This window comes from Micropterus salmoides, unplaced genomic scaffold (assembly GCF_014851395.1).
Source record: "Micropterus salmoides isolate LMB-PRFRI ecotype aquatic unplaced genomic scaffold, ASM1485139v1 Ms_hic_scaffold_15, whole genome shotgun sequence".
Lineage (NCBI taxonomy): Eukaryota > Metazoa > Chordata > Actinopteri > Centrarchiformes > Centrarchidae > Micropterus > Micropterus salmoides.
In genome coordinates this window covers 87,325-115,055 of record NW_024040596.1, presented here as the reverse complement: position 1 = coordinate 115,055, position 27,731 = coordinate 87,325, and the positions used below count along the sequence as shown (strand labels likewise).

The 27,731-nt window shown below is 47.9% G+C and overlaps 2 protein-coding genes across 2 annotated transcripts in view; one reads left to right on the top strand and one right to left on the bottom strand.

Moving 5' to 3' along the window:
- Window positions 1-1,093: 1,093 nt before the first annotated feature.
- Window positions 1,094-10,547, bottom strand: LOC119903607 (interferon-induced protein 44-like). Its single transcript, XM_038719849.1, has 4 exons — window positions 10,503-10,547; window positions 2,477-2,765; window positions 1,390-1,490; window positions 1,094-1,304 (listed from the first exon to the last, which is right to left on the bottom strand). The coding sequence occupies exons 1-4, from the start codon at window positions 10,545-10,547 to the stop codon at window positions 1,137-1,139; spliced, it is 603 nt and encodes a 200-aa protein (XP_038575777.1). The 3' UTR covers window positions 1,094-1,136.
- The window catches only part of epc2 (enhancer of polycomb homolog 2 (Drosophila)), a gene marked incomplete in the record, with an annotated part of 33,328 nt that continues 16,116 nt past the window's right edge, over window positions 10,520-27,731 (top strand). The window contains 5 exon segments of the mRNA XM_038719952.1: window positions 10,520-10,866; window positions 17,069-17,228; window positions 17,810-17,964; window positions 22,610-22,816; window positions 24,435-24,583. Coding sequence (XP_038575880.1) covers window positions 10,714-10,866; window positions 17,069-17,228; window positions 17,810-17,964; window positions 22,610-22,816; window positions 24,435-24,583 — 824 coding nt within the window.

Here is a 27,731-nt window from a genome sequence, read left to right as displayed (position 1 = left end):
TGCTTCCCTTTTTATAAATGAAGACATTTCCACCATAAAGAAAAGAAAATGTACTTGTTTAAATGAATGTTTGATGCTAAAGTGAGGCCCCTGGGTGGAGTGTGTGCCGTAGTGACAACGAGGATGAGAGTTAAATGAAGGTCAGTGATAAAAACACAACTCTCTCACAGTGAGCCTGTCTCCTGTGATCTCTCCCTTCATGCAGCGCTGCAGCAGCTGTTTCTGTAGCTCAGTTTCCTAACGCCGTCTGAACTTGACTTGAGTCGTGTCCTCCGTGGCCACCGCTGATCACCACGGAGTCAGTGATGAGTGTGAAGGAGTCCACTGGTCCACAGCAGCCCTCAGCTGGTACACATGTTGTGGGGGGGCATGGTGTTGGTGCGGAGAGGGGCCGCCTGGGCAGAAATACCAGGGCCGACGTTCTGTCCCAGTCCGGCTCTGACGGCTGCCAGGTCCATCATAGAAACAGAGAGAGGACGAAGTCCTTCAGTCCAGCGTGGGCTGGTTTCATTTTATATAACATATAATACACGGAGACCATAAGAGACAGAGAAAGTTTTATTCGTTTAATAGTAAGTTTTATTCTGAACATACAGCTGGAAGCCCAACTCTAACCCAGGAGGATCAGCCAGTGCTGCAGAAAGAGTTTTCCATTAAAGAGAAGTTACAGAAATGTCTGCACGTTCCAGGACAGAGAATCTGAATCAACCAAGACTGGAGGCTTTAAGCTTTTAAAAAATCTGAAGCGGCTAAAAAAATGAAATATATTGATCATAAAAGCAACGGTTTTATAGGTATTTGTACTCAGAGGTCAAAGGTCAGAAGATCTGCTGAGAAGCATGGAAAATCCTGACAGCTGTAGGAACCTGGATGTGTGCGTGTGTTTATATATATATATATATATATATATATATATATATATATTATTTTTATTTAGCTCCACTTCACAACAGAAGTTATCTCATTGCACTTTTCATGTAGTGCAGGTGTAGCCAGTACTACTTTGTTATATATGTACATATACACACAAACACACATCCATTACCAAGGGACTCCCAGTCTTCATCAGATACAGACATTAACCATCAAAGCAAACTGTCAACAGGTGAAACCACCTGATACATTGATTTATTTTATTATTGTTTCATTTTGGCAATGAAGTCGTCTCCAAAGTCGAGCATTTTTCTCAGAGCGCTCAGGATCAGAGCGTCCACGTCAGGATCCAGGTCGATCTCTTTACAGTAGTTCTTCACAGGAAAGATGCAGTTCACTGGGATTCCCACTGCTGAGCTGAAGTCTGACATCTGAGTGTTAAACAACATTTCAGCTGGTCAGTAAACGTGAAGTTGTGACTTTTTGTGCTCAAACACTGAACATAGAGAATCTCACCTTCTTCTTCAGATACTTGCTCTTGTACACGTTCTTCACATCCTTCTCAGTTTCAGCACAGGCTCTGTCGATGTTGGTGACTATCATCATTTGGGGAATCCCTGCAGACAGAAACTCACTCAGTATTTCATCTTTGTCAGACAGCTTCAGTTCATAATAAACAACAAACACAAACACCTGTTCCAGAAGCCCGACTCAAAGCTAACGTGATCAGGCTGACTGAACTATTCAACAGTCCAACAAGTCTTCCACCCTAAACTACAAATAGTTTGTCCTTGCCTCCAAAAAGACAGACATGACAGGTTCCTGTACCAGTCCAGCCACAGGCTACCAGACCTTAACTCTGTTACATAAGTTACGTGGCGTTAAACACATGGTTAACATTGTGAAACGGTTTTGTTAGGAAACTAAAGCACTTGGTTTAGGAAAACATTGTGGTTTGTTAACTTCAGTTAATTTCAAAGGTTAAAACAGACCTGGACATTAGTGTCATATTCAGACCAGCCCTCTGGATTCTGACTGTATCAGAATGTGACAACTTGTTGATGAAATGACTTGTGTCATGAGATAAAACTGATGTTCTTTAAACACGACCTCTTCTGCCTTCATGTTTTCCTCTGCTCCTTGCCTTATCGTTCCCGTCAGTCTTTGTCTCTCTGGTGTGTAAGGTGGGGGGAGGGGCGTGCTCCAGCTGGTCTCCGGCGGCGCTCCACACCTGAGGCTCATCTCCATAATCAACCTCTGCAATAAAGACCCAGCTCAACTTCCAGTCAGCGCCAGATTGTCTGTTTACCCACCAGTGGTAACTAGCACCAAGGCCAACTCTAGCCTCATATTGAAAGAGTTTGTTAATCTAGTCTGTGACCTCGCTGACTGCCTGTGTTTTCTTCCCTCTCAGATCTTGCCTGTCCAGCTCAGGGTTCTTGGAGCTTGGTTTCCCTCAGCCTGCCCGCTTTCACATTCCAAACCTGTCAATAAACTGTCTTTGTGTGAACTAACCTGCCTTAAGTCTGCTTTTGGATCCTCTCAGCAGCACCTAACATTGAGAACATGTGTGAACATTATACTTCTATATCTCAGGTCTTACCCAGGTCACTGGCTGCCTCTCTGACGGCCTTCATCTTCTCCAGAATTGAGTCTGTAATTTCTGCTGAGTCAGCAGAAAGCACACAAACCAGAAGATGAACTCTGTCATCTGCAGACGGGTCTGGGTTGTAGCCTGGATCCTTCTCTGACAGTGGAGATACAGGATTGAACTGGAAAACAATGTAAAACACAAAGTATGATGAGAGTAACCAGAGTCCTCCAGTACTTAGGAACAGATCAACAAAGCGCAGCGACACAAAGGTGAGATAGTGACTGTTTGACTTCTCCTCCTAGACCATTGCTCTGATTGCCACCAAATATTTGGTGGATCATCATTGGACCAATCTGATTAAAAGCTGTATAAAGCTTGTTGATATCTCATTTAACGTTCAAGATATTGACCAATGACCTTAAAAAAGGGGCGTGAACAAAATCCTTTCATTGACGTACTGCTGACGTACTGCGGTAAGCGTGTCGACTCATTTCCGTTTCCGGTGCTTGTGTGTTGGTACCGTGTTGTGCTGCTCTCGCTAAATAACAGTTACATTTGTTTGATTACAGCGGCCAACTGTTCGCTAAACACTTATTCTTTACAGTAATTTTGCCTAAGCACTCACAGTTCTTTCCATCTTTTAGTGACTGCTGTTCAATCTCATAGTTGTTCTAAAGTTTTGGTAGCTGACGCTACAGTACTTTAGCTTAGCCGTTAGCGACTTTAGCTTAGCAGCTAGCGATGGCTTCACCTTCTCCCTCTCTCTCTCCTACTTCTCCTGCTCGGTGTGTCAGATGTTCAGTTACTCCTCTGCCTCCTTTAGCGGTAATGGTGTAATAAGTGTAGTTTATTTATAGACATGGAGGCGAGGCTCAGTGATTTAGAAGTCCGGCTCCGCACCTTGGTAGATCAGTCTTTAGCTACTGTAGCTAGCCAGTCCCCGGTAGTCGGTGCGGAACGGCCTGAGTTAGCCTCTCGTAGCCGTCCTCCAGCATCCCCTGTGCAGCCAGGAAAGGGGGGGGCTGGGTGACTGTCCGAAGGAGGAATAGTCGTAAGCATTCAAAGTCCACGGGGCATCATCAACCTGTTCACGTTTCTAACAGATTTTCCCCACTCAGCGACACACCCGCTGAGAAACCAACTCTGATCATTGGCAGCTCCATTTTGAGAAACGTGAAGTTAGCGAAGCCAGCGGCCAAAATTCACCAAGACCTGCCCTCAACTGGCACCAACTTATCTCTAAACTCAGGAACCTTAGAAACAGCTGTAGAACCAGATACATGTTTAGACTGTTTTACTTCCCTCAATCTTTACCAACTAACTTCAATAATTTCTTCATCTAAACCATCAACCTGCCTCTTAGACCCCATCCCGACTAGGCTGCTTAAAGATGTTTTACCCTTAGTCAGCACCTCTATACTAGATATGATCAATCTATCTTTATCAACAGGCTATGTACCACAGTACTTTAAAGTAGCTGTAATTAAACCTCTTCTGAAAAAGCCCAAACTTGATCCGGATGTTTTAGCCAACTATAGACCTATATCTAACCTTCCATTTCTCTCTAAGGTTCTGGAGAAAGCAGTTGCTAAACAGCTGTGTGACTTTCTACAGAGCAATAGTTTATTTGAGGATTTTCAGTCAGGATTTAGAGCTCATCATAGCACAGAGACAGCACTGGTGAAAATTACTAACGACCTCCTTATTGCATCAGACAAAGGACTTGTCTCTGTACTGGTTTTATTAGATCTTAGTGCTGCATTTGATACCATTGACCATCAGATCCTATTACAGAGACTGGAACATTTCATTGGCATTAAAGGAACCGCTCTAAGCTGGTTTAAGTCCTATTTATCAGATCGATTTCAGTTTGTACATGTTAACGATGAGTCCTCCATTCACGCCAAAGTTACTCATGGAGTTCCTCAAGGATCTGTCCTCGGACCAATCCTCTTCACTTTATATATGCTTCCTTTAGGCAATATTATCAGGAAACATTCCATAAGCTTTCATTGTTATGCAGATGATACTCAGTTATATCTATCGATCAAACCAGATGAAACTCATCAGTTGGCTAAACTTCAAATGTGCCTTCAGGATGTTAAAACCTGGATGACCTGTAATTTTCTAATGTTAAACTCAAATAAAACTGAAGTTATTGCTCTGGGGCCTAAGCACCTCCGTGACGCATTATCTAAAGATATAGTTTCCCTGGATGGCATCGCCTTGGCCTCCAGCACCACTGTGAGAAATCTTGGAGTTATCTTTGATCAGGACATGTCGTTTAAGTCTCACATTAAGCAAATTTCAAGGACCGCCTTTTTTCACCTACGTAATATTGTGAAAATCAGGAACATCCTGTCTAAAAATGATGCAGAAAAACTAGTCCATGCATTTGTTACTTCTAGGCTGGATTACTGCAATTCCTTATTATCAGGCTGCTCGAAAAAGTCCGTTAAGACTCTTCAGCTGATCCAGAATGCTGCTGCACGTGTTCTGACAGGAACCAGGAAAAGAGATCACATTTCTCCTGTTTTAGCTTCTTTGCATTGGCTTCCAGTAAAATCCAGAATAGAATTTAAAATCATTCTTCTTACCTACAAAGCTCTTAATGGTCAGGCACCATCTTATCTTAAAGAGCTCATAGTACCTTACTACCCCACCAGAGCACTGCGCTCCCAGAATGCAGGGTTACTTGTGGTTCCTAGAGTCTCCAAAAGTAGACTAGGAGCCAGAGCGTTCAGCTATCAAGCTCCTCTCCTGTGGAACCAGGTTCCAGTTTGGGTTCAGGAGGCAGACACCATCTCCACATTTAAGAGTAGGCTTAAGACTTTCCTCTTTGATAAAGCTTATAGTTAGGGCTGGCTCAGGTAGTCCTGAACCATCCCTTAGTTATGCTGCTATAGGCCTAGACTGCCGGGGGATTTCCCATGATGCACTGAGCTCCTCTCTCCTCTACTTTCTCTCCCTCTGTATGCAACCTTATCCCATTATTGCATGTTACTAACACAACTTCTCCCCTTTCTGGTAGTCTTGTGCTTTCTCGTCTCTCTCCTCTCTCCTCCTGTCACTTCCTGCAGGTTTTCTGGCTCTGGAGCTGTGGAGTCTGGATCTGTGGTTGCAGGTCACCTGCTGCCCCCGTGTTCCTGCTCGACACCCTCTGCTGCAACGACTATTGTTACTAGTCCTGTTGTTATTATTGTTATTATAATCATTAACATTACGATTGTTATCATTAACACTACTATAAATATCTGTACCATTTTTCATTTAGTCTATAGCAACATCACCTTACTGTCTGTACCTCTGTGTGTGGATATTGGATATTGTGTAGGCTGCCCCCCCCCCTCTCTCTCTTTCTCTCTCTCTCTCTCTCTCCCTCTCTCTCTCTCTCTCTCTCTCTCTCTCTCTCACCCCAACCGGTGGAGGCAGATGGCCGCCCACCCTGAGTCATGGTTCTGCTCGAGGTTTCTGCCTCTTAAAGGAAGTTTTTCCTTGCCTCTGTCTCCTAGTGCTGCTCTTGGTGGGAACTGTTGGGCTTCTGTAAATAACATCACAGAGTACGGTCTAGACCTGCTCTTTATGAAAAGCTCTCTGAGATAACTGTTGTTGTGATTTGGTGCTATATAAATAAAATTGAATTTAATTGACCGAGCTAAGATCCTGTGGGACTTCAAGATCCAGACTGACAAACTGGTGATGGCTAACCAACCAGACATCGTGTTGATCGACAAACAGCAGAAGAAGGCTGCAGTGATAGATGTGTCAATCCCAAGCGACCGCAACATCAAAAAGAAGGAACACGAGAAGCTTGAGAAATACCAAGGGCTGAAAGAGGAGCTAGAAAAGATGTGGAAAGTAAGAGCAATACTGGTGCCAGTGGTGATCGGAGCACTGGGGGCTGTGACCCCCAAACTGGGAGAGTGGCTACAGCAGATTCCAGGTAAAACATCAGAGGTCTCTGTCCAGAAGAGTGCAGTACTAGGAACAGCTAAGACACTGTGCAGAACCCTCAAACTCCCAGTCCTCTGGTAGAGGACCTGAGCTTGAGGATGACACATACCACCAAGCAAGGGGCTGAGAGGGGGATATTTTTAATCTATGTATACAGAAGATATATGTATATACGACATCTTTATTGTTGTCTATGAAGATTCTCAGTCATCCAGGTCATAGTTCTCCAACGAAGGTTAAAATCAAGGGCAACTGGACTTGGTTGAAGATACTGGAAGACGTTTCGTCCCTCATCCAAAGGACTTCTTCAGTTCTGACTGACTGGCAGGGAAACTCAGCTATTTAACCTCTGTGGGGTCGTTGGCCCGGGTCATCGATACCGCTGGTTTGTTAGTGTTCCTTGTTGCTGTGACGACAGTCGTTACGGTCGTTAAGACTACCTGTGGCCGAGACTGAACGACCATCGTTGGTATCTTCACCTGAGGCCAATAGGTTACGTTTGTTGAGTTTCCTGGGAAGTGATGAAAGGACAGCATTGTAAGTGGGGGATAAGTGGTGGCGTAGACCCCCTCCCCTGTTCAATGACGGCTTCTCCACCCTGGTGTAGATGCTTCCTTGACACCTCTTTCAAACCATCCATCTTCTCTGTCTAAAATGTGCACCTGGTGGTCCTCAAACGAGTGTCCTCTGTCCTTCAGATGTAAGTAGACTGCAGAGTCTTGACCTGAGGAGTTGGCCCTTCTGTGTTGAGCCATGCGTTTGTGTCGTGGTTGTTTAGTCTCCCCAATATACAGGTCTGTGCATTCCTCACTGCATTGGACCGCATACACTAGATTGCTTTTCTTGTGTTTGGGTGTGCGGTCTTTGGGGTGGACCAGCATCTGTCTTAGTGTGTTCTTGGGTTTAAAAACACAGGGATGTTGTGTTTGTTGAAAATCCTCCTGAGTTTCTCTGATACTCCAGACACGTACGGAATCACAATGTTGTTGCGTTTGACCTTCTTTTCCTCCTCCCCTGTAGTTTTGTTCTTCTTGGATCTTGTGGCTTTTTTCACAAAGGTTCATTTAGGGTCTCCACAGACTGTAAGTGCCCCCTTCAGGTGCTTCTGTTCTGAGCCTGCAGATTGGTGTTTACAGAAAACCCACACACACAGACCAATACCTACTGTTCGATTCCCACCACCCACTGGAGCACAAGCTAGGGGTCATGAGAACACTGCACCACAGAGCGGAAAACATACCAACAAGCGCCCAAGCCAGAGAGAAGGACCAGAACAGAACAGTGAGGAATGCACAGACCTGTATATTGGGGAGACTAAACAACCACGACACAAACGCATGGCTCAACACAGTCGGGCCAACTCCTCAGGTCAAGACTCTGCAGTCTACTTACATCTGAAGGACAGAGGACACTCGTTTGAGGACCACCAGGTGCACATTTTAGACAGAGAAGATGGATGGTTTGAAAGAGGTGTCAAGGAAGCATCTACACCAGGGTGGAGAAGCCGTCATTGAACAGGGGAGGGGGTCTACGCCACCACTTACCCCCACTTACAATGCTGTCCTTTCATCACTTCCCAGGAAACTCAACAAACGTAACCTATTGGCCTCAGGTGAAGATACCAACGATGGTCGTTCAGTCTTGGCCTCAGGTGAAGATACCAACGATGGTCGTTCAGTCTTGGCCTCAGGTGAAGATACCAACGATGGTCGTTCAGTCTTGGCCACAGGTAGTCTTAACGACCGTAACGACTGTCGTCACAGCAACAAGGAACACTAACGAACCAGCGGTATCGATGACCCGGGCCAACGACCCCACTGAGGTTAAATAGCTGAGTTTCCCTGCCAGTCAGTCAGAACTGAAGAAGTCCTTTGGATGAGGGACGAAACGTCTTCCAGTATCTTCAACCAAGTCCAGCTGCCCTTGATTTTAACCTTTGTTGGATCTTTATTGTTGTACTTTCTACCACTGATTTACATTTGTTTAATCTTTAAATGAGAGTGTGTTTTTTTAATCAGGTTCAGCAGGGGACGTGGAATTTATTAAATATATAAAGCAATAACAATCTAATAATCTTTATAAGTAAAGATTATTAGATTGTTATTGGGAGAGGGAGATATAAAGTAATGTAGAGCCTATATGTTAATAGATTCTTTGTTAAGTCATTTGCTAATTATTAAGAGGTTTTAATAGCTTTAGGTTTGATGATATTTTAGAGACAGAGTCAAAGAGATCTTGTAATTCAATACAGAACAGATGGAAAGAGGGAGTGTTTTGAAGCGATCGAGCCTTATGGATGTGAAATTTACCAACAAGACATAGAAAAGATGACTAATAGATTCAACTTCTACTTTACAGAAAGTACATAAAGGTTTCATTGGTTCAGTTAGCGCTCCTTTCTCCATGCATTACTCAAAAACAGCCTAAACCACGTCTTTAATGTCCTCCCAGAAAGTTCTGTAAAAATGGCAACCCGTCAGGACCAGGGCTTTTATTGGATGGAGTTTTATGGATAACAGCTTCCAGTTCACTAATAGTTACAACGACTTTCACATACTTCAACATTTCCTGACCTTATCAAAGAAAGAGCAGCAAAAAGTAAGACTGTTGTTAACAACTAGTGAAGAAACCTTTTTAGTTTCGCCACTGAAAAAGTACAATGAGGTTTTTTCTCCATATTCCAGCCATTTTGACCTGACAAATGCCCCTTTTGCTTTTTCAACATAAAGCAGATTCAGCTCTTCTTGTAAAGAGTGTAATTTTATTTTATCCTCATTATTAGGATCTGGAATGTTTAACATATCATTTATTTCTTTTAAAATTCCTTGTCATTTTAGCTTTTGAAACTTAATTGAAAACTTTCTACATTCAAATTTAAACAGTTCCCATTTAGAAACAGAGGAGATGTCATTTCTGGTTTTGAAGTTATTTATAATTTGAACAAAAGGAGGCTTGTTGCAGAAAAGAGGAAAATAAGTTTCCAGTATCCTGGAGTTCTTTGTTGATGGGAGTTTGCAGGAGACAGGGCCAGATCAATTCCAGCATGGTCTGTAAGAGGAGCTGATGGATTTTACTCGGGCATAAAAGAGGTGAGAGATCAATGCGAGAATTCTGAGACAAGTCAGCTTTGAACCACCTAAATGAATCCAGTGACTTTGGACACATAAGTCTGAACTCATACCAATGACAGACTACTGCAAACATCATTAATAACTACTTTTACGTTACTGGATCTTCCTCTAGGGGGAAACTGTCAACATCTAAACCTGGGGCCTCATTGAAGTCACCACCAATGAAAAGCTTGGCAGATAAATCTTTAAGGAGTGTGATATTTAGGTGGTCCTATTAAAACCGTAAATAGCTCGCACCAAGAAATAAATAAATAAAAATACTCTGAGAAAGGTTTATTTGTAGCCTGCTTAAGAAAACCTGCAATGCAGTGTAAATATAGGGTCACCAATCAACCTAGTCTGCCTGTCTTTGGATGGTGGGAGGAAGCCAGAGCACCAGGAGAGAACCCACGCAGACACGGGGAGAACACGCAAACTCCACACAGAAAGGCCGGGGCAACCGGGGTTTGAACCCACGACCTTCTTGCTGTGAGGGACAGTGCTAACCACTGCAACACCCTGTCGCCCCCTATTGAATATTTCTTCTGTAAATATTTTTTTATAAACATCTATTACAATATATTTTTGTTTCATCACGCCCCTAATCTGACCCCCTAAATGGAGCGACGGTGTGTTGGTGAGGGGAGTCCCAGTCCAGCCCTGCTGTCTCCGTGTCGTCCTCTTCTTGAACATCCTTCTCCATTACATCTGTTAGAGAAGTTATTTTGACTCAAACCAACTCTGATTAAATGAGGTTGTTCTGTAATTTGACCCATTAGTCGCCTCTCCTTGAATGTTCCTGCGTGTCAAACTCTTTCAGTCCTCCTTCTTTTGGTCCATGTAAAGCTACAGAGTCTTTCTGTCACAGGCTGACTGGATAAAATCATTTTCAGGTTTGATTCACTTTAACTGAAGTTACGCTTTACTAGTCTGCGCGCGCAGCTTCATGTCTCGCGTGTTTTGTTTGTTGCCGCGGTGGCTGCTGGGATCGCCGCCTGTGTGGACATGTCCGCCATGTTTTCCTCGGTGCAGCCCGGAGACGCGGCCCGTTAAAGCCTCCCGCCCGGTACCGGAGCAGCGCACACCGATGAGCCGTACCGCGGCGGACCCAGTCTCTTCCGGACCTGATTGTCCCCGGTACCGGACCCGGTTTGAGGCGGATCGTCGCTGGTGACGCAAACAATGAGTAAACTCTCGTTCCGGGCGCGCGCGCTGGACGCCTCCAAAGCGCTCCCGGTTTACCGGAACCGGGACCTGCCGGACCTGACGGACTGCGTGTCCATCAACCGGGCCGTCCCGCAGATGCCGACCGGGATGGAGAAGGAGGAGGAGCTGGTAGGGACGCGGTTAATCACGTGTTTGTACATGTTTAAGGCTTTTAAGTCTGGGACAGGTAGCGTTAGCACGCTGCTGCGGCCGGATTCACGACGTGCTTACGTACAGTCTCGTCACGCTCACTCACATGAAGGTACGCACTTTACGTACTCTTTACGTACAGTGTGCGCTGCTAACGTAGCGACAAATTCCGTGTGGGCGCTGTCTGCGGCTGTGACGTCTTCGTTTCTGCGTAGTTGTCTTGGAAACGGAGGAAGCAAAGTCGTCAAGTCAAACTTTATTTCTATAAAATCTTTTAAAAAATAGGTTTAGTGTTAGAACAGAGCTGGATGAAAAACAGACAGAGGTTAGAAGAAGTGTTAGAACAGAGCTGGATGAAAAACAGACAGAGGTTAGAAGAAGTGTTAGAACAGAGCTGGATGAAAAACAGACAGAGGTTAGAAGAAGTGTTAGAACAGAGCTGGATGAAAAACAGACAGAGGTTAGAAGAAGTGTTAGAACAGAGCTGGATGAAAAACAGACGAGAGGTTAGAAGAAGTGTTAGAACAGAGCTGGATGAAAAACAGACGAGAGGTTAGAAGAAGTGTTAGAACAGAGCTGGATGAAAAACAGACAGAGAAGTTAGAAGAAGTGTTAGAACAGAGCTGGATGAAAAACAGACAGAGGTTAGAAGAAGTGTTAGAACAGAGCTGGATGAAAAACAGACTGAGAGGTTAGAAGAAGTGTTAGAACAGAGCTGGATGAAAAACAGACAGAGAGGTTAGAAGAAGTGTTAGAACAGAGCTGGATGAAAAACAGACAGAGAGGTTAGAAGAAGTGTTAGAACAGAGCTGGATGAAAAACAGACTGAGAGGTTAGAAGAAGTGTTAGAACAGAGCTGGATGAAAAACAGACAGAGGTTAGAAGAAGTGTTAGAACAGAGCTGGATGAAAACAGACAGAGAGGTTAGAAGAAGTGTTAGAACAGAGCTGGATGAAAAACAGACAGAGAGGTTAGAAGAAGTGTTAGAACAGAGCTGGATGAAAAACAGACAGAGAGGTTAGAAGAAGTGTTAGAACAGAGCTGGATGAAAAACAGACTGAGAGGTTAGAAGAAGTGTTAGAACAGAGCTGGATGAAAAACAGACTGAGAGGTTAGAAGAAGTGTTAGAACAGAGCTGGATGAAAAACAGACAGAGAGGTTAGAAGAAGTGTTAGAACAGAGCTGGATGAAAACAGACAGAGGTTAGAAGAAGTGTTAGAACAGAGCTGGATGAAAAACAGACAGAGAGGTTAGAAGAAGTGTTAGAACAGAGCTGGATGAAAAACAGACAGAGGTTAGAAGAAGTGTTAGAACAGAGCTGGATGAAAAACAGACTGAGAGGTTAGAAGAAGTGTTAGAACAGAGCTGGATGAAAAACAGACAGAGAGGTTAGAAGAAGTGTTAGAACAGAGCTGGATGAAAAACAGACAGAGGTTAGAAGAAGTGTTAGAACAGAGCTGGATGAAAAACAGACTGAGAGGTTAGAAGAAGTGTTAGAACAGAGCTGGATGAAAAACAGACAGAGAGGTTAGAAGAAGTGTTAGAACAGAGCTGGATGAAAAACAGACTGAGGTTAGAAGAAGTGTTAGAACAGAGCTGGATGAAAAACAGACTGAGAGGTTAGAAGAAGTGTTAGAACAGAGCTGGATGAAAAACAGACTGAGAGGTTAGAAGAAGTGTTAGAACAGAGCTGGATGAAAAACAGACTGAGAGGTTAGAAGAAGTGTTAGAACAGAGCTGGATGAAAAACAGACAGAGGTTAGAAGAAGTGTTAGAACAGAGCTGGATGAAAAACAGACAGAGAGGTTAGAAGAAGTGTTAGAACAGAGCTGGATGAAAAACAGACAGAGGTTAGAAGAAGTGTTAGAACAGAGCTGGATGAAAAACAGACAGAGGTTAGAAGAAGTGTTAGAACAGAGCTGGATGAAAAACAGACTGAGAGGTTAGAAGAAGTGTTAGAACAGAGCTGGATGAAAAACAGACAGAGGTTAGAAGAAGTGTTAGAACAGAGCTGGATGAAAAACAGACAGAGGTTAGAAGAAGTGTTACAACAGAGCTGGATGAAAAACAGACAGAGAAGTTAGAAGAAGTGTTAGAACAGAGCTGGATGAAAAACAGACTGAGAGGTTAGAAGAAGTGTTAGAACAGAGCTGGATGAAAAACAGACGAGAGGTTAGAAGAAGTGTTAGAACAGAGCTGGATGAAAAACAGACTGAGAGGTTAGAAGAAGTGTTAGAACAGAGCTGGATGAAAAACAGACAGAGGTTAGAAGAAGTGTTAGAACAGAGCTGGATGAAAAACAGACAGAGGTTAGAAGAAGTGTTAGAACAGAGCTGGATGAAAAACAGACAGAGGTTAGAAGAAGTGTTAGAACAGAGCTGGATGAAAAACAGACAGAGGTTAGAAGAAGTGTTAGAACAGAGCTGGATGAAAAACAGACTGAGAGGTTAGAAGAAGTGTTAGAACAGAGCTGGATGAAAAACAGACTGAGAGGTTAGAAGAAGTGTTAGAACAGAGCTGGATGAAAAACAGACTGAGAGGTTAGAAGAAGTGTTAGAACAGAGCTGGATGAAAAACAGACTGAGAGGTTAGAAGAAGTGTTAGAACAGAGCTGGATGAAAAACAGACTGAGAGGTTAGAAGAAGTGTTAGAACAGAGCTGGATGAAAAACAGACTGAGAGGTTAGAAGAAGTGTTAGAACAGAGCTGGATGAAAAACAGACAGAGGTTAGCAGAAGTGTTAGAACAGAGCTGGATGAAAAACAGACAGAGGTTAGAAGAAGTGTTAGAACAGAGCTGGATGAAAAACAGACAGAGGTTAGAAGAAGTGTTACAACAGAGCTGGATGAAAAACAGACAGAGGTTAGAAGAAGTGTTACAACAGAGCTGGATGAAAAACAGACAGAGAAGTTAGAAGAAGTGTTAGAACAGAGCTGGATGAAAAACAGACAGAGGTTAGAAGAAGTGTTAGAACAGAGCTGGATGAAAAACAGACTGAGAGGTTAGAAGAAGTGTTAGAACAGAGCTGGATGAAAAACAGACAGAGAGGTTAGAAGAAGTGTTAGAACAGAGCTGGATGAAAAACAGACAGAGAGGTTAGAAGAAGTGTTAGAACAGAGCTGGATGAAAAACAGACTGAGAGGTTAGAAGAAGTGTTAGAACAGAGCTGGATGAAAAACAGACAGAGGTTAGAAGAAGTGTTAGAACAGAGCTGGATGAAAAACAGACTGAGAGGTTAGAAGAAGTGTTAGAACAGAGCTGGATGAAAAACAGACTGAGAGGTTAGAAGAAGTGTTAGAACAGAGCTGGATGAAAAACAGACAGAGGTTAGAAGAAGTGTTAGAACAGAGCTGGATGAAAAACAGACAGAGAGGTTAGAAGAAGTGTTAGAACAGAGCTGGATGAAAAACAGACAGAGAGGTTAGAAGAAGTGTTAGAACAGAGCTGGATGAAAAACAGACAGAGAGGTTAGAAGAAGTGTTAGAACAGAGCTGGATGAAAAACAGACAGAGGTTAGAAGAAGTGTTAGAACAGAGCTGGATGAAAAACAGACAGAGAGGTTAGAAGAAGTGTTAGAACAGAGCTGGATGAAAAACAGACAGAGAGGTTAGAAGAAGTGTTAGAACAGAGCTGGATGAAAAACAGACTGAGGTTAGAAGAAGTGTTAGAACAGAGCTGGATGAAAAACAGACAGAGGTTAGAAGAAGTGTTAGAACAGAGCTGGATGAAAAACAGACTGAGAGGTTAGAAGAAGTGTTAGAACAGAGCTGGATGAAAAACAGACTGAGAGGTTAGAAGAAGTGTTAGAACAGAGCTGGATGAAAAACAGACAGAGGTTAGAAGAAGTGTTAGAACAGAGCTGGATGAAAAACAGACAGAGGTTAGAAGAAGTGTTAGAACAGAGCTGGATGAAAAACAGACAGAGAGGTTAGAAGAAGTGTTAGAACAGAGCTGGATGAAAACAGACTGAGGTTAGAAGAAGTGTTAGAACAGAGCTGGATGAAAAACAGACTGAGAGGTTAGAAGAAGTGTTAGAACAGAGCTGGATGAAAAACAGACAGAGGTTAGAAGAAGTGTTAGAACAGAGCTGGATGAAAAACAGACAGAGGTTAGAAGAAGTGTTAGAACAGAGCTGGATGAAAAACAGACAGAGGTTAGAAGAAGTGTTAGAACAGAGCTGGATGAAAAACAGACTGAGAGGTTAGAAGAAGTGTTAGAACAGAGCTGGATGAAAAACAGACTGAGAGGTTAGAAGAAGTGTTAGAACAGAGCTGGATGAAAAACAGACAGAGAGGTTAGAAGAAGTGTTAGAACAGAGCTGGATGAAAAACAGACTGAGAGGTTAGAAGAAGTGTTAGAACAGAGCTGGATGAAAAACAGACTGAGAGGTTAGAAGAAGTGTTAGAACAGAGCTGGATGAAAAACAGACAGAGGTTAGAAGAAGTGTTAGAACAGCAGGATGAAAAACAGACAGAGAGGTTAGAAGAAGTGTTAGAACAGAGCTGGATGAAAAACAGACAGAGAGGTTAGAAGAAGTGTTAGAACAGAGCTGGATGAAAAACAGACTGAGGTTAGAAGAAGTGTTAGAACAGAGCTGTATGAAAAACAGACGAGAGGTTAGAAGAAGTGTTAGAACAGAGCTGTATGAAAAACAGACGAGAGGTTAGAAGAAGTGTTAGAACAGAGCAGGATGAAAAACAGACGAGAGGTTAGAAGAAGTGTTAGAACAGAGCTGGATGAAAAACAGACAGAGAGGTTAGAAGAAGTGTTAGAACAGCTGGATGAAAAACAGACAGAGGTTAGAAGAAGTGTTAGAACAGAGCTGGATGAAAAACAGACGAGAGGTTAGAAGAAGTGTTAGAACAGAGCTGGATGAAAAACAGACAGAGAGGTTAGAAGAAGTGTTAGAACAGAGCTGGATGAAAAACAGACAGAGGTTAGAAGAAGTGTTAGAACAGAGCAGGATGAAAAACAGACAGAGGTTTGAAGAAGTGTTAGAACAGAGCTGGATGAAAAAGAGACAGAGAGGTTAGAAGAAGTGTTAGAACAGAGCTGGATGAAAAACAGACAGAGGTTAGAAGAAGTGTTAGAACAGAGCTGGATGAAAAACAGACAGAGAGGTTAGAAGAAGTGTTAGAACAGAGCTGGATGAAAAACAGACAGAGAGGTTAGAAGAAGTGTTAGAACAGAGCTGGATGAAAAACAGACAGAGGTTAGAAGAAGTGTTAGAACAGAGCTGGATGAAAAACAGACAGAGAGGTTAGAAGAAGTGTTAGAACAGAGCTGGATGAAAAAGAGACAGAGAGGTTAGAAGAAGTGTTAGAACAGAGCTGGATGAAAAACAGACTGAGAGGTTAGAAGAAGTGTTTTCTCTGCTGCAGTTTTGGACCGGCTGTAACGGGCCACAGTTACAGACGTTAAGGTGGGATGAAGAGTAGAGAGAGTTACAGATGTTAAGGCGGGATGAAGAGTAGAGAGAGTTACAGACGTTAAGGTGGGATGAAGAGTAGAGAGAGTTACAGACGTTAAGGTGGGATGAAGAGTAGAGAGAGTTACAGACGTTAAGGCGGGATGAAGAGTAGAGAGCGTGAGCGACCGTTTCCACCTGACGCAGAGACAACAGCTGACGGGTCAGGTGACTGTCTGATGTGTTTAACAGTCGATTCTGTGTACCATCAGCGGAGCAGTAATTAGCACACAGGATTATCTGCCCTGAGGGGAGCAAAATCAAACTGGCCCTAGAATTGACCACTGAGGCCCCCCACAGGTCAGAGGAGTACCATCAGCTGAAATAAAAAGGTTTACGCACCCCTGATAGCTGCTACGTTAGCTGCTACGTTAGCTGCCATGTTAGCTGCTGCGTTAGCTGTTAAAAAGCTAATACCTACCCAGCAAACAAATATTTGAAGGCTCCAGTCAGGGTAGGAGTCTGGGAGGTTCTGGTCAGGGTACAGGTCTGGCAGGTTACGGTCGGGGTAGGAGTCTAGCAGGTTCTGGTCAGGGTACGGGTCTGACAGGTTACGGTCGGGGTAGGGGTCTGGCAGGTTCTGGTCAGGGTACGGGTCTGACAGGTTACGGTCGGGGTAGGGGTCTGGCAGGTTACGGTCAGGGTAGGAGTCTGACAGGTTCTGGTCGGGGTACGGGTCTGACAGGTTCTGGTTGTGTCTCTGGTTGTGTTTCAGGAGCACCACCTGCAGAGGGCGATCTCGGCCCAGCAGGTGTTCAGGGAAAAGAAGGAGACCATGGTGATCCCCGTCCCTGAAGCCGAGACTAACACCACCTACTACGACCGTCTGTACAAGGGAGAGGTCCGAGTCCCCAAACAGCTGATCCACATACAGCGTGAGTAATCCGGGTCTCGGTTCACTAATGAGGGTCTGGACTAGGGCTGAACGACTTTGGAAAATAATCTAATTGTGATTTTTTTTAACCAATATTGCGATTGAATATGCGATTAATTTATAAGCTCTTTACCGTCTGGACAAGCAGTAAATCGGTGTTTTGTCTGACCAACACAATATTAGATAGATAGAACACACACTGTTCTTTCTTGTGTAATGATGAATTAGGTGGAACTATTATTATGAGCAATGGTGGAGAAGAAATATCTAAAATAAATAAATTATAATAATATGAGATCATTTGAGTCAAGTCGTGGCATTAAATAAAATGATATAATCAGGTCGGCCTACAGACCACAAGAAAAACTAACTCACCACAGTGTGTTATACAACAAGAAGGCAAGGTACAGCGTAGCAACTTCGTCTTGGGTGTCATGTGACCAGAGAGTAATCGCAGCCTCTGCGATTAGGAAATCTCGTTTTATTACATTGCGATAATATCGCAAATGCAATTAATCATTCAGCCCTAGTCTGGACCAGAATCAGCAGTCTGTTCAGCATGTTCTCTTCCTGGTCCTGTAGCTATGGGTCTGGACCTGGAGCAGCCAGACTATGACATGGACTCAGAGGACGAGACGCTGCTCAACAGACTGAACAGGAAGATGGAGATCAAACCACTGCAGTTTGAGACCATGGTGGACCGACTGGAGAAGGCCAGCACGAACCAGGTAGACCAGGTAACACTGAGCACAGGTAGATCAGGTAACACTGACCACAGGTAGACCAGGTAACACTGAACACGGGTAGACCAGGTAACACTGACCACGGGTAGACCAGGTAACACTGACCACAGGTAGACCAGGTAACACTGAGAACAGGTAGACCAGGTAACACTGAGAACGGGTAGATCAGGTAACACTGAGCACGGGTAGATCAGGTAACACTGAGCACGGGTAGATCAGGTTACACTGAGCACGGGTAGACCAGGTAACACTGAACACGGGTAGACCAGGTAACACTGAGAACAGGTAGATCAGGTAACACTGAGAACAGGTAGATCAGGTAACACTGAACACAGGTAGACCAGGTAACACTGAGAACTGGTAGATCAGGTAACACTGAACACGGGTAGATCAGGTAACACTGAGAACAGGTAGATCAGGTAACACTGAGAACAGGTAGACCAGGTAACACTGAACACGGGTAGACCAGGTAACACTGAACACGGGTAGACCAGGTAACACTGAGCACAGGTAGACCAGGTAACACTGAACACGGGTAGACCAGGTAACACTGAGAACAGGTAGATCAGGTAACACTGAGAACTGGTAGACCAGGTAACACTGAGAACAGGTAGATCAGGTAACACTGAGAACAGGTAGATCAGGTAACACTGAACACGGGTAGACCAGGTAACACTGAACACGGGTAGACCAGGTAACACTGAGAACAGGTAGACCAGGTAACAAGGAGCACACATCAGGTAGACCATGTAGTCTCTGTCATCAGCTGGTCTCTGTGTCTCTGTCCTCCGTTTGTCTCTGTCTTTCTGTCCTCAGCCGTCTCCTGGTCTCTGCTCTCTGTCCTCGGCTGGTCTCTGTCCTCGGCCGGTCTCTGTCTCTCTGTCCTCAGCAGGTCTCTGTCTCTCTGTCCTCAGCCGGTCTCTGTCTCTCTGTCCTCTGCTGGTCTCTGCCTCTGTCCTCAGCTGGTGTCTGTGTCTCTGTCCTCGGCCGGTCTCTGTCCTCTGCTGGTCTCTGTCTCTGTCCTCAGCTGGTGTCTCTTTCTCTCTGTCCTCTGCTGGTCTTTGTCCTCAGCTGGTGTCTCTGTCTCTGTCCTCAGCTGGTGTCTCTGTCTCTCTGTCCTCTGCTGGTCTCTGTCCTCGGCCGGTCTCTGACTCTGTCCTCTGCTGGTGTCTCTGTCTCTGTCCTCGGCCGGTCTCTGTCTCTCTGTCCTCTGCTGGTGTCTCTGTCTCTCTGTCCTCAGCTGGTCTCTGTCCTCGGCCGGTCTCTGTCTCTCTGTCCTCTGCTGGTCTCTGTCTCTGTCCTCAGCTGGTGTCTCTGTCTCTGTCCTCAGCTGGTCTCTGTCCTCGGCCGGTCTCTGTCTCTCTGTCCTCTGCTGGTCTCTGTCCTCAGCTGGTGTCTCTTTCTCTCTGTCCTCTGCTGGTCTTTGTCCTCAGCTGGTGTCTCTGTCTCTCTGTCCTCTGCTGGTCTCTGCCTCTGTCCTCAGCTGGTGTCTCTGTCTCTGTCCTCAGCTGGTCTCTGTCCTCGGCCGGTCTCTGTCTCTCTGTCCTCTGCTGGTCTCTGTCCTCAGCTGGTGTCTCTTTCTCTCTGTCCTCTGCTGGTCTTTGTCCTCAGCTGGTGTCTCTGTCTCTGTCCTCAGCTGGTGTCTCTGTCTCTGTCCTTAGCTGGTGTCTCTTTCTCTCTGTCCTCTGCTGGTCTTTGTCCTCAGCTGGTGTCTCTGTCTCTCTGTCCTCTGCCAGTCTCTTTCTCTCTGTCCTCTGCTGGTCTCTGCCTCTGTCCTCAGCTGGTGTCTCTGTCGTCGGCTGGTCTCTGTCCTCGGCCGGTCTCTGTGTCTCTGTCCTCTGCTGGTCTCTGTCTCTGTCCTCAGCTGGTGTCTCTGTCCTCAACTGGTGTCTCTTTCTCTCTGTCCTCTGCTGGTCTTTGTCCTCAGCTGGTGTCTCTGTCCTCAGCTGGTCTCTGTCTCTGTCCTTAGCTGGTGTCTTTCTCTCTGTCCTCTGATGGTCTTTGTCCTCAGCTGGTGTCTCTGTCTCTCTGTCCTCAGCCGGTCTCTGTCCTCAGCTGGTGTCTCTGTCTCTGTCGTCAGCTGGTGTCTCTGTCTCTGTCGTCAGCTGGTCTCTGTCCTCGGCCGGTCTCTGTCTCTCTGTCCTCAGCTGGTCTCTGTCCTCGGCCGGTCTCTGTCTCTCTGTCCTCGGCCGGTCTCTGTCTCTCTGTCCTCTGCTGGTCTCTGTCTCTCTGTCCTCAGCTGGTGTCTCTTTCTCTCTGTCCTCTGCTGGTCTTTGTCCTCAGCTGGTGTCTCTGTCTCTGTCCTCAGCTGGTGTCTCTGTCTCTGTCCTCTGCTGGTCTTTGTCCTCAGCTGGTGTCTCTGTCTCTCTGTCCTCAGCCGGTCTCTGTCTCTCTGTCCTCTGCTGGTCTCTGCCTCTGTCCTCAGCTGGTGTCTCTGTCTCTGTGGTCAGCTGGTCTCTGTCCTCGGCCGGTCTCTGTCTCTCTGTCCTCTGCTGGTCTCTGTCTCTGTCCTCAGCTGGTGTCTCTGTCCTCAACTGGTGTCTCTGTCTCTGTCCTCAGCTGGTGTCTCTTTCTCTCTGTCCTCTGCTGGTCTTTGTCCTCAGCTGGTGTCTCTGTCCTCAGCTGGTCTCTGTCCTCGGCCGGTCTCTTTCTCGCTGTCCTCTGCTGGTCTCTGTCTCTCTGTCCTCAGCTGGTCTCTGTCCTCAGCTGGTGTCTCTTTCTCTCTGTCCTCTGCTGGTCTTTGTCCTCAGCTGGTGTCTCTGTCCTCAGCTGGTCTCTGTCCTCTGCTGGTCTCTGTCTCTGTCCTCAGCTGGTGTCTCTTTCTCTCTGTCCTCTGCTGGTCTTTGTCCTCAACTGGTGTCTCTGTCTCTGTCCTCAGCTGGTGTCTCTGTCGTCGGCTGGTCTCTGTCCTCGGCCGGTCTCTGTCTCTCTGTCCTCTGCTGGTCTCTGTCTCTGTCCTCAGCTGGTGTCTCTGTCTCTGTCCTCAGCTGGTGTCTCTTTCTCTCTGTCCTCTGCTGGTCTTTGTCCTCAGCTGGTGTCTCTGTCTCTGTCCTCAGCTGGTGTCTCTGTCTCTGTCCTCAGCTGGTGTCTCTGTCGTCGGCTGGTCTCTGTCCTCGGCCGGTCTCTGTCTCTCTGTCCTCTGCTGGTCTCTGTCTCTGTCCTCAGCTGGTGTCTCTGTCTCTGTCCTCAGCTGGTGTCTCTTTCTCTCTGTCCTCTGCTGGTCTTTGTCCTCAGCTGGTGTCTCTGTCTCTGTCCTCAGCTGGTGTCTCCTTCTCTGTCCTTAGCTGGTGTCTCTTTCTCTCTGTCCTCTGCTGGTCTTTGTCCTCAGCTGGTGTCTCTGTCTCTCTGTCCTCAGCCGGTCTCTGTCTCTCTGTCCTCTGCTGGTCTCTGCCTCTGTCCTCAGCTGGTGTCTCTGTCTCTGTGGTCAGCTGGTCTCTGTCCTCGGCCGGTCTCTGTCTCTCTGTCCTCTGCTGGTCTCTGTCTCTGTCCTCAGCTGGTGTCTCTGTCCTCAACTGGTGTCTCTGTCTCTGTCCTCAGCTGGTGTCTCTTTCTCTCTGTCCTCTGCTGGTCTTTGTCCTCAGCTGGTGTCTCTGTCTCTGTCCTCAGCTGGTCTCTGTCCTCGGCCGGTCTCTTTCTCGCTGTCCTCTGCTGGTCTCTGTCTCTCTGTCCTCAGCTGGTCTCTGTCCTCAGCTGGTGTCTCTTTCTCTCTGTCCTCTGCTGGTCTTTGTCCTCAGCTGGTGTCTCTGTCCTCAGCTGGTCTCTGTCCTCTGCTGGTCTCTGTCTCTGTCCTCAGCTGGTGTCTCTTTCTCTCTGTCCTCTGCTGGTCTTTGTCCTCAACTGGTGTCTCTGTCTCTGTCCTCAGCTGGTGTCTCTGTCGTCGGCTGGTCTCTGTCCTCGGCCGGTCTCTGTCTCTCTGTCCTCTGCTGGTCTCTGTCTCTGTCCTCAGCTGGTGTCTCTGTCTCTGTCCTCAGCTGGTGTCTCTTTCTCTCTGTCCTCTGCTGGTCTTTGTCCTCAGCTGGTGTCTCTGTCTCTGTCCTCAGCTGGTGTCTCCTTCTCTGTCCTTAGCTGGTGTCTCTTTCTCTCTGTCCTCTGCTGGTCTTTGTCCTCAGCTGGTGTCTCTGTCTCTCTGTCCTCAGCCGGTCTCTGTCTCTCTGTCCTCTGCTGGTCTCTGTCCTCAGCTGGTGTCTCTGTCTCTGTCGTCAGCTGGTCTCTGTCCTCAGCTGGTGTCTCTGTCTCTGTCGTCAGCTGGTCTCTGTCCTCGGCCGGTCTCTGTCTCTCTGTCCTCTGCTGGTCTCTGTCTCTGTCCTCAGCTGGTGTCTCTGTCCTCAACTGGTGTCTCTGTCTCTGTCCTCAGCTGGTGTCTCTTTCTCTCTGTCCTCTGCTGGTCTTTGTCCTCAGCTGGTGTCTCTGTCTCTGTCCTCAGCTGGTGTCTCGTTCTCTCTGTCCTCTGCTGGTCTTTGTCCTCAGCTGGTGTCTCTGTCCTCAGCTGGTCTCTGTCCTCTGCTGGTCTCTGTCTCTCTGTCCTCTGCTGGTCTCTGTCCTCAGCTGGTGTCTCTGTCTCTGTCCTCAGCTGGTGTCTCTTTCTCTCTGTCCTCTGCTGGTCTTTGTCCTCAGCTGGTGTCTCTGTCTCTGTCCTCAGCTGGTGTCCCTGTCGGAGGCGAAGCTGCTGCTGAACGAGGACGACTACCTGCTGAAGGCGGTCTACGATTACTGGGTGAGGAAGAGGAAGAACTGCGGGGGGCCGTCTCTGATCCCTCACATCAAACAGGAGAAGAGAGACGGATCCACCAACAGCGACGCCTACGTGGCCTTCAGGCGGAGGACGGAGAAGATGCAGACCAGGAAGGTCAGTCTGTCCCCCTGAGGTCCTGGTTCAGAGACAAATGTGTGTCTATAAGATGATGGAACACCAGCAGCTCTTCAGATGTTCGGCTGGCACTAATCATTTATCAATACTTCCTGATTTACAGTTAGTTACTGATTTATTTATCAACAGGGACGGATTTTTAGAGCCCGACCGATTCGGGTTTTTGGGGCCGATGCCGATATCAAAGTGAAAAAGAGCCGATGTTTAGATTTAGAGAATGATTTGGACAGTAGACCCTTTACTATAAACTACACTTAGAACAGGCCGATACTGAAAGCTGGTGTGGACAATAAAACCTGTTCCTGAATGGATTATGTCAATAAAATAGATACAGTCTCAAAAAAGTGAACATAATTACACATCAATAAATATTTGCTGCTGAAAGGTGCGACTTTTTCACTTTACACATAATCTGCCATAATTCCACTGTAGCACATTCAAATCCAGCTCATCTCTTCACCAGCACTCTTCTGACCAAAGCCACGAGAAACCATTTAACCTCCATCGGTACAGTGAGCTGCTGCTGAATGACCGTCTACAGCGAGGACCTGCGGCTTTCTTTACTTTAACGTTGTAACTCCAACCAGAGCCGTTACGGATCTACAACAGCCAAAGAGCCTGCGCTACAGGAAGCCGTGTTAGATTCTTGTTCAGCTCCCGTTTATTTACATGTCCGCTCTGGTTTAATCATTTCAGACACGCCAACACCCAACTACCGTGACATTAACCTGCTGTGAGCTGCTAGGAAGCCGGGGAGGGCAGAGAACAACGGGAGGGTTAGACAAAAGACCGACTCACTGCTCACACAGCCCTCTGCCTGTTTCTACTGCTGCAGTGAGCTCCGGCCAGCTGATTGTTTTCTTCTGTGGCTTTTGTGGTTCAACAGTGTTGTTAACAGGGGAGCTGCAGCTGGTCGCCCTCTGGTGGGCAAACTATGCAACACCCATGACACGAGTGAAGGATCTCACTCTGTTTCTTTTTAATATCTGCCGTTATAAACGGCCGATGCCGATTAAATGCAATTAGCTCATATCGGCCGATATATCATTTATCAACTGGGACGTTTTTTTTCAACACTTAGTGATTAATCCATAGTGACTCATTAATCAGCAGTGACCAATTAATCAATAGGGACTCATTAATCAATAGGGACTCATTAATCAATAGGACGGATTAATCAATAGGGACGGATTAATCAATAGGGACTCATTAATCAATAGGAGGGATTAATCAATAGGGACTCATTAATCAATAGGGACTCATTAATCAATAGGGACGGATTAATCAATAGGGACGGATTAATCAATAGGGACGGATTAATCAATAGGGACTCATTAATCAATAGGGACTCATTAATCAATAGGGACGGATTAATCAGCCGTTTAAACAGTGAATTTAATGATTTAAGGGTCTGATGAGATGCACATGTGGTTTTACGTCAGATTCACACTCAGGTTTGCTGAATCAGACTCCACATTATGTTTTTACTTCTCACAGCTCAGACGTTCAGTTTAATAAAAAGACAGACCGGAGGTCTGAACCAGGGTTGAAAGTCGGAGAGTCCGGACCAGCCGGGTGACGTGTTTGTGTGTTTCAGAACCGTAAGAACGACGAGGCGTCGTACGAGAAGATGCTGAGGCTGAGGAGAGAGTTCAGCCGGACCGTCACCATCCTGGAGATGATCAAGAGGAGAGAGAAGTCCAAGAGAGAGCTGCTGCACCTGACGCTGGAGGTGGTGGAGAGGAGGTGAGGAGGGGGAGGAGCTCAGAGAGAGAGGAGGTGAGGAGGGGGAGGAGCTCAGAGAGAGAGGAGGTGAGGAGGGGGAGGAGCTCAGAGAGAGAGGAGGTGGGGAAGTGGGATCAGTATCTCTGTATGTTACCTGAGGAGGTGAGGAGGGGGAGGAGCACAGAGAGAGGAGGTGGGAGGAGAGGAGGTGGGGAGGGGGAGGAGCTCAGAGGGGGAGGAGCTCAGAGAGAGAGGAGGTGAGGAGGGGGAGGAGCTCAGAGAGAGGAGGTGGGGAGGGGGAGGAGCTCAGAGAGAGGAGGTGGGGAGGGGGAGGAGCTCAGAGAGAGCAGGTGGGGAGGGGGAGGAGCTCAGAGAGAGGAGGTGAGGAGGAGAGGAGGTGGGGAGGGGAGGAGCTCAGAGAGAGGAGGTGAGGAGGGGGAGGAGCTCAGAGAGAGGAGGTGGGGGAGGGGAGGAGCTCAGAGAGAGGGTGGGGAGGGGGAGGAGCTCAGAGAGAGGAGGGGAGGAGGGGGAGGAGCTCAGAGAGAGGAGGTGGGGAGGGGGAGGAGCTCAGAGAGAGCAGGTGGGGAGGGGGAGGAGCTCAGAGAGAGGAGGTGAGGAGGGGGAGGAGCTCAGAGAGCAGGTGGGAGGGGGAGGAGCTCAGAGAGAGCAGGTGGGGAGGGGGAGGAGCTCAGAGAGAGGAGGTGAGGAGGGGGAGGAGCTCAGAGAGAGGGGTGGGGAGGAGAGGAGGTGGAGGAGGGGGAGGAGCTCAGAGAGAGGAGGTGGGGGAGGAGAGGAGGTGAGGAGCTCAAAGAGAGGAGGTGGGGAGGAGAGGAGGTGAGGAGGGGAGGAGCTCAGAGAGGAGGTGAGGAAGTGGGATCAGTATCTCTGTATGTTACCTGAGGAGGTGAGGAGGGGGAGTTGCTCAGAGAGAGAGGAGGGGGAGGAGCTCAGAGAGAGAGAGGGGGAGTTGCTCAGAGAGAGAGGAGGTGAGGAGGGGGAGGAGCTCAGAGAGAAGGGAGGTGAGGAGGGGGAGTTGCTCAGAGAGAGAGGAGGTGGGGAGGGGGAGGGCACAGAGAGAGGAGGTGAGGAAGTGGGATCAGTATCTCTGTATGTTACCTGAGGAGGTGAGGAGGGGGAGTTGCTCAGAGAGAGAGGAGGGGGAGGAGCTCAGAGAGAGAGGAGGTGAGGAGGGGAGGAGCTCAGAGAGAGGAGGTGGGGAGGGGGAGGAGCTCAGAGAGAGGAGGTGGGGAAGTGGGATCAGTATCTCTGTATGTTACCTGAGGAGGGGGAGGAGCTCAGAGAGAGAGGAGGTGAGGAGGGGGAGGAGCTCAGAGAGAGGAGGGGGGAAGTGGGATCAGTATCTCTGTATGTACCTGAGGAGGTGAGGAGGGGGAGTTGCTCAGAGAGAGAGGAGGGGGAGGAGCTCAGAGAGAGAGGAGGGGGAGGAGCTCAGAGAGAGAGGAGGTGAGGAGGGGGAGGAGCTCAGAGAGAGGAGGTGAGGAAGGGGATCAGTATCTCTGTATGTTACCTGAGGAGGTGAGGAGGGGGAGGAGCTCAGAGAGAGAGGAGGTGAGGAGGGGGAGGAGCTCAGAGAGGGAGGTGGGGGGAAGTGGGATCAGTATCTCTGTATGTTACCTGAGGAGGTGAGGAGGGGGAGTTGCTCAGAGAGAGAGAGGGGGAGGAGCTCAGAGGAAGGGAGGTGAGGAGGGGGAGTTGCTCAGAGAGAGAGGAGGTGGGGAGGGGGAGGAGCACAGAGAGAGGAGGTGAGGAAGTGGAATCAGTATCTCTGTATGTTACCTGAGGAGGTGAGGAGGGGGAGGAGCACAGAGAGAGGAGGTGAGGAAGTGGGATCAGTATCTGTATGTAGTACCTGAGGAGGTGAGGAGGGGGAGGAGCACAGAGAGAGGAGGTGAGGAAGTGGGATCAGTCTCTGTATGTTACTGAGGAGGTGAGGAGGGGGAGGAGCACAGAGAGAGGAGGTGGGGAGGGGGAGGAGCACAGACAGAGGGGTGGGGAGGGGGAGGAGCACAGAGAGAGGAGGGTGGGGAGGGGGAGGAGCTCAGAGAGAGAGGAGGTGAGGAGGGGGAGGAGCTCAGAGAGAGGAGGTGGGGAAGTGGGATCAGTATCTCTGTATGTTACCTGAGGAGGTGAGGGGGGGAGTTGCTCAGAGAGAGAGGAGGGGGAGGAGCTCAGAGAGAGGAGGTGAGGAGGGGGAGGAGCTCAGAGAGAGGAGGTGAGGAGGGGGAGTTGCTCAGAGAGAGAGGAGGGGGAGTTGCTCAGAGAGAGAGGAGGTGGGGAGGGGGAGGAGCACAGAGAGAGGAGGTGAGGAAGTGGAATCAGTATCTCTGTATGTTACCTGAGGAGGTGAGGAGGGGGAGGAGCTCAGAGAGAGAGGAGGTGAGGAGGGGGAGGAGCTCAGAGAGAGGGGAGGTGAGGAGGGGGAGTTGCTCAGAGAGAGAGGAGGTGGGGAGGGGGGGGAGGTCAGAGAGAGAGGAGGTGGGGGAGGGGGAGGAGCTCAGAGAGAGAGCAGGTGGGGAGGGGGAGGAGCTCAGAGAGAGCAGGTGGGGAGGGGGAGGAGCTCAGAGAGAGGAGGTGGGGAGGAGAGGAGGTGGGGAGGGGGAGGAGCTCAGAGAGAGGAGGTGAGGAGGGGGAAGAGCTCAGAGAGGGAGGGAGGAGGGGGAGGAGCTCAGAGGAGAGGAGGTGAGGAGGGGGAAGAGCTCAGAGAGAGGAGGTGAGGAGGGGGAGGAGCTCAGAGAGAGGAGGTGGGGAGGAGAGGAGGTGGGGAGGGGGAGGAGCTCAGAGAGAGAGGAGGGTGGGGAGGGGGAGGAGCTCAGAGAGAGAGGAGGGGGAGGAGCTCAGAGAGAGAGGAGGTGAGGAGGGGGAGGAGCTCAGAGAGAGGAGGTGGGGAGGGGGAGGAGCTCAGGGGGGGAGGAGCTCAGAGAGAGAGGAGGTGGGGAGGGGGAAGAGCTCAGGGTGAGGAGGGGGAGGAGCTCAGAGAGAGAGGAGGTGGGGAGGGGGAGGAGCTCAGAGAGAGAGGAGCTCAGAGAGAGAGGAGGTGGGGAGGGGGAGGAGCTCAGAGAGAGAGGAGGTGGGGGGGGGAAGAGCGCAGAGAGAGGAGGGGGGAGGGGGAGGAGGTGGGGAGGGGGAGGAGGTGAGGAGGGGGAGGAGC

Bases quoted from the DNA above. Each gene is read 5' to 3' on its own strand.
- LOC119903607 (XM_038719849.1), bottom strand. From the start codon at position 10,547: ATGGCGGACATGTCCACACAGGCGGCGATCCCAGCAGCCACCGCG. The intron at 2,766-10,502 runs GCAACAAACAAA...GCAATGGTCTAG, and splicing joins CGATCCCAGCAGCCACCGCG to GAGGAGAAGTCAAACAGTCA. The intron at 1,491-2,476 runs GTAAGACCTGAG...TTCTGTCTGCAG, and splicing joins AGAGGCAGCCAGTGACCTGG to GGATTCCCCAAATGATGATA.